Source organism: Phoenix dactylifera, unplaced genomic scaffold, assembly GCF_009389715.1.
Source record: "Phoenix dactylifera cultivar Barhee BC4 unplaced genomic scaffold, palm_55x_up_171113_PBpolish2nd_filt_p 001694F, whole genome shotgun sequence".
NCBI lineage: Eukaryota > Viridiplantae > Streptophyta > Magnoliopsida > Arecales > Arecaceae > Phoenix > Phoenix dactylifera.
Genome location: NW_024068993.1, coordinates 46,584 through 56,059, shown reverse-complemented (window position 1 = coordinate 56,059; position 9,476 = coordinate 46,584). Strand labels below are relative to the sequence as shown.

Here is a 9,476-nt window from a genome sequence, read left to right as displayed (position 1 = left end):
ATAGAGCAGGAGATCACAACATCTTCCAAAAAATATTAGAAAAAGAGAACTCGTCACAACAACAAAATTATTCATAAATAAACTCCTTATAGTAGCTAAATATTAGAAACAAACCCATGGCTAACATATTTTGTCCATTCTATAATTTCATGATACTTGTATTGTTATGTGGCTGTAATAGTCTCACTCTTCTACTCTGAAACAGCCAATATTTCCATAATGGCTTGACATGCTATAGCTGATATATTGTAGAACTACTGATAAACTACATTACCCAGTTATGATCCCAACGATCTGCGGTTCTAGAAGGGGTGAACTGGGAGAAATCCTAATCATTGATTCCTTTGATTTTTTTTTTTTTTTTTTTTTTGCATGATGTGGCTGTCCAAGGATTCGAACCCATGCTATTGTTCTTGTAATACTACTGATACATCTGAAAAATCCTCAAAACTGTCATTTCAACTGAGATAAACCAATATACTTGCATACTTGTTCATCTTGATATTTGTTTGCCAAGATAACTAGGATACCAGCATTCAAAAACTCTGTGATATTGTCAAGGCACATCCCATTAGCATATATCCCCATAGTCCTTAGGACCTATTTCCTCATTTCTGCAATATTAACACATGCACATGTTAACAGTGTTTCATCTAACAGGAAGTAGTGACATTGGTATCAAACTAATACGTGGATATTTGAACTGATATAGCATCATTTTAAGTTTTTTTTATATTAAAAAAACCTAGAGGTTTGCTGTTATTTTCTAAAACACAAGGAAGCTGTTCGGCCTATGTGGCTTCATTCAGTTAGAGGCACCAAGTCAATTGTTCCACCTATGTCAACTTTGTGTGCTTTCTAAATTTTGAGGCATACAAATTGCCTATGATGGATCAAGAACCAGAATAACTGCATGGATAATGTCTTTCCTAGTTCTAGATACAAATAGGATCTCTCATACTAGGAAAACAAAAAAGAGACCCAGAGATAGAAGGGGATTCGCATGGCATGAGCCTAAATCACTGTGCTAGTGCAGGCTATACTGTTGAGACAATTCTAACCAAGATGCTTCACCATTCTTAACTATAATATAACTCTAATTGAAAACTAAATAGCATTTTCTCAAAAACAGCATTTCTTTGATAAAGATCTTCTGGAAGGCGCAACTGGAGGACAGTAACCACTAGTATGTCACAAGGCTTCATAAGAAGTGGTCCTCATGGCCTTCTTTTGACAAGTTAATAAAAGTTCTCTTTGCCACCTCCACTTTTTGGGTAACAAAATTATTGCTATCTGCTTCTCAGCTGCTGGACTTTTTTTTTCCTGATACTAACATTTTCTTTTCCTGCACAACTTAAAATTTTTCTCAATGTTTGTCCTTAAAAATGGTCAATAACCTTTTAACCGTACAGTACCTATAAAGGTTCACGGGCTCATACCTAAAATCAGTCTTTAGTGGCCTTGACAACAGTCAACACATAAATCTATTACATCCATTACAGACTCTGATCATTCAAGGATCAGTCCTCTGTTGGTTGAAACAAAGTAAAAAACCATCAAAGGAATTGTTGTGGTTAAAGATAGAATTTTTACTCCTCCAAAAGAAGACTTCAGGGGAGTTTTCAGGGATTTCCAGCTCAAGGAGAAAACCAAGCAAGTGAAATCAAGATTGTGGACATTAACCAAATTTGTCTAATAAGACTAGAGGCCTCTGCATTGTCTGTAGAGAAATCCTTGGTTTTCAACAAGAATGTATAAGAACAAATTACAGGGTCAACTACTCTCAAGATACATGAAGTCCATTTTTTTCCCCATTTTTTACCTACTTGTCTATCATGCTTCCACCAGAAGTGCAGATTGTTGCCTCTAATATCTGCGCGAAAGGAAAAGAAGTTAATCACTGAAAAAAGACTAGATAAAGAAAGGTATCTTAGTAGCAAAGGAGAAGGCTAGATGCAATCAAGCTAGCAGCATCATGCTGTTACCATCGACTGTATGCAAGGCAAATAGCTTATGTCACATGTATCATGCATGTTGGTTTCATTTTTAGCCGAAAAATACATGTAAAGCAAGAACTCTACCTTCAACACTTGCAAACACAAGAAGATTAACAGTGGCATGACATAGCCAGGATTCAAAACTTAGGTTCTTAAATAGGCAATGTATTGTCGCTATATTACCATACTGCAAGAGTTACATTGCAACATTATATAGTGAACATTTTAATAGTGTAAATGGTGTCAATAAGAACAGATATCAAGACCTAAAAATACCGCCAGAACTGTAGGGTTTTTTTTTTTTAATAACAAAAGAAGAAACGGTCATAGATCTACCATTATATGTCATGATAGTAAAATAAGATTAGAGCTGCCTGCCCTAAAACAAAGGACCCAACCTTCAATAGTCACCTAGTACAGTAAGCATATTAATATAACTTTCCACCATCAAGTCTAAATTACAAAGTACATAGGTGATAGGTCTATTTTTCAACCTTCAAATTAAAAAGAAAGGTAAAAGTAATCCTTCCCACTGTGGGACCAGAAAAGGTAGCTAGGATGAAAACCACAAGGATTGCTGGTCTTTGATGGTTCCATGTGTTCAGGAGTCATGCTGTAATTCTTAAAGGCAGAGCAAGCATAGAAGGAGAAGCAAAAAAAATTTCACCTTATTTGAGGATTTTACCAAGACCAACTCCCAAATGCAAAATGTGAAACTAAGAAGCTTTGGACCAAAGCATTAATATCGACTTATCTAAGCATCAGAAACCAATGAATAAAAAGGTCTTTTTACTCACTTTCAAACATTAACTCCTGCAAGACAAGTTCAAAGAAAATCCATCCCATGTTTCACGCGATTGCATAGCAACCAGGTAGCACAGGAAGCCACACCAATAAAAGCTCATCCATCTACCAAGAAAGATTATAAAGAAAGGAGCACTGGCCAACACTTGCAAAACTAACTTAGGTGATTCATAAAGAAAGGAGCACTGGCCAACACTTGCAAAACCAAGTCAAGTGATTCATAAAAGCATTACTCAGTAGGTGAGAGAGATAAATAAAATAGGTGGGAATGCATCTACTAGAAAAGATGGAACCATTTATCAAACTCTGTTACAACAAAGGTTGGAAACTTTTTGTACTATTATTCTGCCTATAACAATAATGGATCTACTATGCTTACACTCCTACCGGCTTGACTCCCCTGACCCTCCCCCTTTGTCTCCACATTGCCTCCATGTGACCTTGCGACCTTTCTCTCCCTTCCTCTCCTGTCAACAATTTGTGGCGGTTCCATTCCCATTAAATACCTCTCTCTTCCACTCTGCTCCCAATCCCTTCCCCCCTCCCTTCCCTGCTTCTTAAAAATCCAAACTTTAGCTAGTCTAATTTACCGAAATCCAAACTTTAGATCTGCCAATGGCTTCTCTGCTCTCTCCCACTATCCTTCTACTCTTTCTCCTCTTCCTCCACCTCAGTTTCTCCATTTCTTTCTCGGCCCCTGCTTCCCAACTCCAAAAATCGCAGCTCCTGAGCAGAAGAAAGTTCATCTCCATGGAGGGTGAGGAGGAACCGGCCTCAAAACCCCTCCTTTCCAAGAAAAAACCTATCTTGGGGACCAAAAACCAAACCAAACTCATCAAACCCAAGAAAACCAACTCCACCACCACCATTTCCACCGCCGCCACCCCGAAATCCAAGCTCAACAAAACTCTCACCTCCACCCCCAAAACCTCCAATTCCACCAAGCTCGTCAAACCCACCAAACTGACCAAATCCAACTCTACCAATTCCGCCAAATCCGAGCTCAAATCGCTCAAATTATCCTCCAATTCCACCAAATCTTCCAAGAAAATCCTGGATCCACCCGTTCCCAGGAACAAGACCGCCACCTCCAAACCGGCCACCGCCGGCGAGAAGAATTCCAAACCAAAGCCGAAGCCGAAGTCCGCCACCGCCAAACCAGAACCCTGGCTCGCCGGCGACGAGGGCGACGACCTCATCGCCGAGTTCCGCGACCTCCCGACCCGCCTCCAACAATCCCTCTTCCCCGACCTCCAGCGCCTCTCCACCACCTCGAAGGCCTACCTCTCCCGCGCCAACCGCGAGATCGCCGAGGGCGTCAAGCCCTTTGTGGGAAAAAGTTTCGCTCCCAAAATAGCCTCCATCGCCTCCGTTCTATTTCTCGTTCTGCCCCTGCTTCTCGTCACCGCGCTCTTCCGCCGCCTCCGCTCTTACCTCTCCCTCCACCGGCTCCTCGTCTTCATCCAGGCCTACCTCGCCATCTACTTCGCGACGCTCGCGGTCACCGCCCTCGTGACCGGACTCGAGCCGCTGAGATTTTTCTACGCGACGTCGCCGTCGTCGTACGCGTGGACGCAGGCGGCGCAGACGTTCGGGTATTTGCTATACTTGGTGGTGCAGCTGATCAATTTAGTGGTGGTGTTCTCCGCCGGTGAGGGGGCGGGTGCCGGGGCGAGGGTGTTTGGGCTGGCGCAGATGTTGGTCGGGCTGGCGGTGGGGATGCACTACTACGCGGCGGTGTTCCACCGGGCGGTGACTGGAGATCCCCCGCGGGCCAACTGGCGGGTCCACGCGGTCTACGCCGCGTGCTTCCTCGTGATCTGCGCGTGCGCGCGGGCAGAGCGCCGGAAGAAGACCTACCTCAACGACGGGGGAGAAGACGGGAAAAAAAGCTAAAAAAATAAAAAATATATATATTGGGGCATTTTGGGAACGAGAAGAGGGCATAATGGGAAGAGGAATAATGTTTCTATTATATTGTAGACTTTTAGCCGGTGGGAGAATCTCGCTGGTGGGGGCAGGGTTGGGAAACTTTTATTTTTTCTGCTGTTTGAATTTTTTAATTTAGTTTAAAACTTAAATGATGTATGGAGTGAAGCTGATCAGTGTTATGAAGGCAGATTGGGAATAAAGTAGGGGTATTTTGGAAATGATCGTGATGTCGGCAGTATAGCGGCTTTGGGAGATCCCGGTTTTTATAGTTTTGGGTAGTGAGTTGGGTTGTCTGGTAAAAATGATAGGGGTATTTGGGAATAAGCAAATTTTACAAGGTGGGAGACATTTTGGGAAGAATTCTTAATGTGAGGGCAAGGGAGGAGGAACATAGTGTTGTGAAATTGTAATGGGAGCAAAAATAGGATAAGGGGATCAATAAAACAAAACTATTTTTTGGCAATGTTTGGTTGTGTCTGATGTCATGCATTGATAGATTCCAAGAATTATACAATTTTTTGTTATTGGCATTGGCAAAGCTAATCATTGAAGGGCTTTTTTTACAAAAAGGACCTTAGGGAATTGATGAAATGATTTTTTTTGTTGTTGGAACGAAATGATTACATGAAATAGACATTGATGAACCAGATCCTTCTATTAAACCTAACAATTTAAACTAGTGAGAAATGGATCGATAGTACATGCTAGGCCTTACATTTTGAGCTAATTTTCTGAGAGTGTTTTCTATTAATTATGCCAGTATTTTAAATATGACATGCACATGATTAGTATAGAAAAAATAAAGGATGGATTTTGATTTCCATAAAACTTGCGTGGAGGAGGGAAATAAAACAACGGTGGAGTGGATTATAAGTGAATCTCATGAAGCTTCACTGTTGCAGTCTGATTTTACATGGCCAATCCTAAGAATTACTTTATATCTGGTAGATAGATTAGGGTTTTCTCCTCCTTCGGAAAAAAAAAAAAAATCTCGAACTGGTCCCATGCACCAACAATTAAATTGCAAACACCTAGACTATAAAATTGCCATAAGTTCCATATTGTTATATACAGCCAAAAAAAAAGCCGTATGCAAGAAGATTGCACCATGAAAATATGATCAGGTATTAAATTGGTTATTAGCCAAATCAAGCGTCAAGCTTTTTCTCTAATAATGATTTTGCATTCATTTTATCATCCACATTATTTATCACCATCTCAATACCTCTTGCCATTTATAAGTACAACATTCTTGGTTAGAAAATCTTCACCATGCCACTTCATTCTAGACTCTAGGCACCAACTCTATGTGAACGTTAATACAAACTACATAGTCCCCCACTCCTTGTGCTCCAAGTAGAGAAATGAAGTGGTTCGAGATATCAATATCTTTCTTGGTTCGCTTGCAAACTTTCATAGAATATGTAAATAAGTATAGTTAGCACACAATTTGAAAGCAATGTTTATCGCAATGGATAAATACTAAAAAGATTAATGAAACAAAATATCATTATCGTCCGTGCCTTCCCTGATATGCCCAAACATCCAAAAATGAGAAGCCATTGTTGATCCCAATTTGGTCAAAATTTCAACATATCCGCCTATTCATCCGTTTTCCCGGCATGTTATTTGACGAAACTATCTCCTCGATATATCTTGCGCAGACCATCGGCAAACTACGAGGAAGAAAGAATACAATTGTCAACCTTGGCAAGGCCCTTTCTAGCGAAATTAGTTAGGTGGACTCCATCAATTGATGCAGCAAATAATAAACCATGGTTCTCTAATCCATCCAACAATGATTACAGGAGAGATATGTGAGAAGGATGAGTGGAGTTAGTCTAGATGGGTAGGCAATGGTCCATTTAGGGACCATACCCACTAAACAACATAGTCCTTCCTTTCCCGTCAACACGATTCCATCCAAACAACTATATTGTATCATATAAAAGTAATGCTACATATAAAGTGCTTATGTAATTCACCCCTTTGGATTATATTTTTCAGTCAATTATAGGCAACACAATATATATATATATATATATATATATATTATTGTAAATAACTCTATTAGAGCAGTGGAGGCATAAGGCAAAGCCTTTCTTCCAGGCTAGAAACAGGGGTCATGTTGATCAAGTTATGTGGGGGCCATGGTGTCGTTATTCGAGGGGTGGACCTGCAAGCTTCACAACCTTGATGGCTGCCGGTGCTACTCACCGACACAAAACGAGCCATTTAATGCCCGAACTGCCCCTTAGATTTTTCTCCATGCAAACCGAAATCAATCACGCGCTCTCAAGGAAAAGGGGAATGGAGAAAGGGAGAATGGGAGATGAATCCACTGTGCGTTTGGATGCCTCAGGAGATTTTAAAATTTTATATTAGATATTTATCAAAATATAAATCTGATTAAACATTAAAATTTATCTCAAATCTCTAAATAATTTAGTTTCCTATTTTTTTTTTATCTCTATCTCCTGTTCTATCTTAAAATTTTATGTAAATTCTACTAACACAACTGCAGTATCTTAAAAAAGAGCATAGAGATGCACAAACAGATTTTTCGGGAAACTTACGTAGATGAAAAGATATCCCAGTGACACATTTTTTTATGAATGGATGGATTATGTTAAGAAATGCATTCAATGACATAATGCTGAAGCAGTTAATCATATTTATCCTTTCACATCTATAAATAAAAAAATAGATTATATTTTTCATTGATTATAACAACTTTTCTTATCTATCTGAATAACTTCAAATTACAGAAGAGAATTGAGAGCACTAAGTGAGTGGACTTAAGTGCGCTTAATAAGCATTTGAAAAAAAAGATGGTGTCCACATATAAGAAGGTTGAGAGAGATTGCTTCAATCAAAATTGTTGATTTTTAATGTATTTGGATTTGGCTAGATAGATAAATGGATGGATAGATGTCGGATTATAAAATAAGAGGTGCCTTTCTGTTCTGTCAATTCATTTTTCTAGCACCACCTCTTTACCTCTTCTCGCCCTACGAAAGATAGGAACTGAAACCCAAGCATGCAAACAACCCCAAGGAGGGTAGAAGAAGCTGATGGAGTCACGGGTTTGGAATCAAAATTTCCAATCATTTCAAAACATAGGATTATAAAGAAAAGCTAAAATTGTAAAGAACTCTCACAACTAGTGATTAGGGGGTGAAGGTCCATGTACATTTGTGAAAAGCACTCCATAAGCAAAAATTTTGGCACACGAGCCATATTCTTTGATGGTTGCTTAAGACGGTTATTAGTAGTAATATTAGCACTGACCTATATTCATACCCTCTACAATACAACTCAAAGTGAAATAAAAAGAGGAAGGAAGAAGCTAAACAAGCCACTAATCTTTGTGTTCTTTGATTTTTAGGTACCATAAATCATCTTAGAAATAAATTGTGTCAGCTTAATAAATACATGCCCATTCCACAATCCTTCAGAGCTCATGTTCCATTCATGTGTGTGGTGATCCAACATTCAATGCACGCTTCTAAGTATCTCATGAACTTTGAGAGGAGTAAGAATGGCATAAAAGGTCCATTTAAGTCAAGATTAAGTGACAGCTGACCTACATTTATCATATCACAAGATTTGATCAATTCATGCCTAACATCAAATCTATTTCACATGTGTCGGGCTCCTTTCGGTGCGTCGCCATGCCATGGATTCCGTTTCAGCACCATAAGGCAAGCAACTCATTTTGGTTTAGTGGATCTGAGCCTAACCATTTCCTACTTGTGTATACGAGTCTTCTGCAACATGATCAACTGTGACCCTATGAGATCTAGAAGGGAACATAGAATAAAAAAAAAAAGATGGACAAGATCATCAGCGTTATCAGTAACACCCCCTTTAATTTTTGTGATATATCCCTGCCTAATGATTTCATCGACCTCTGCCGCTAAGCAAAGTTCAGATAATATCAATGAATTATCAAAATATCGGTTGAGCATGATTCAATTTTAGCACATCAATCTGACAGAGCTATAAACATCATCATCCTAGCATACATCTCTAATTCCAATCACACAGGGATTAAATCTAGTGCAAGCTTGTTTTTATAATATTTTTGGCCTTGCATTGATGATTGATGGTAGTTTCTTCTCCTCTATAGCTTAGTATGGCAGCCTTGTATATGACAATGGAAATCAAAACTAATATCCTCATTCCCTCCCATTGCAAAAGCATTTCCTGCAGCTTTGCCATGGACACAATCATGACTTGGAATTGGTGTTTCTTCTTATTTGGTTAGAAGACATGAAGTCTTGACTTGGAAGGTTCTAGCCCACTAGCTTTGATTAGTGCAACTAGCACTCACACGGCCAGAAAGATTAGTCCACTTTGACTATATGACTGATTATTTTCATAACTTATCAAAAAATCCATCAGTGTCTGAGTCAACAGTGACACCGGTTTCTTTCTCAAAAAATAAGTCAATAGGCTTTTTTGAGAAGAAGAACAAGTCAACCGTCAACAATAGATGCTTGACCTCTCGTCCAATCTCGTCGGCTATGAAACTACATAGTTTCCACCTCAGCGTATATATGGCTTGCCAGGCTTGAAGAATGCCGGTGGTAATTAGAAAGAATTTTTCTTAAAAAAAAAAAAATTGTAGGCATGGTGTGTACATATATGGTGTTGTACTCAAGTTGACCTTTGAGTGTTGGTCTAAGGCCCATTTGACAGAGTTTTTGGTAGGCCAAAAAAACACTTTCTGATCCTTCA

The 9,476-nt window shown here is 39.3% G+C and overlaps 1 protein-coding gene across 1 annotated transcript; it reads left to right on the top strand.

The window, feature by feature from the left end:
- Positions 1-1,589: 1,589 nt before the first annotated feature.
- Positions 1,590-5,196, top strand: LOC103720235. Its single transcript, XM_026809667.2, has one exon. The coding sequence runs from the start codon at positions 3,417-3,419 to the stop codon at positions 4,695-4,697; it is 1,281 nt and encodes a 426-aa protein (XP_026665468.1). The 5' UTR covers positions 1,590-3,416; the 3' UTR covers positions 4,698-5,196.
- Positions 5,197-9,476: the final 4,280 nt, after the last annotated feature.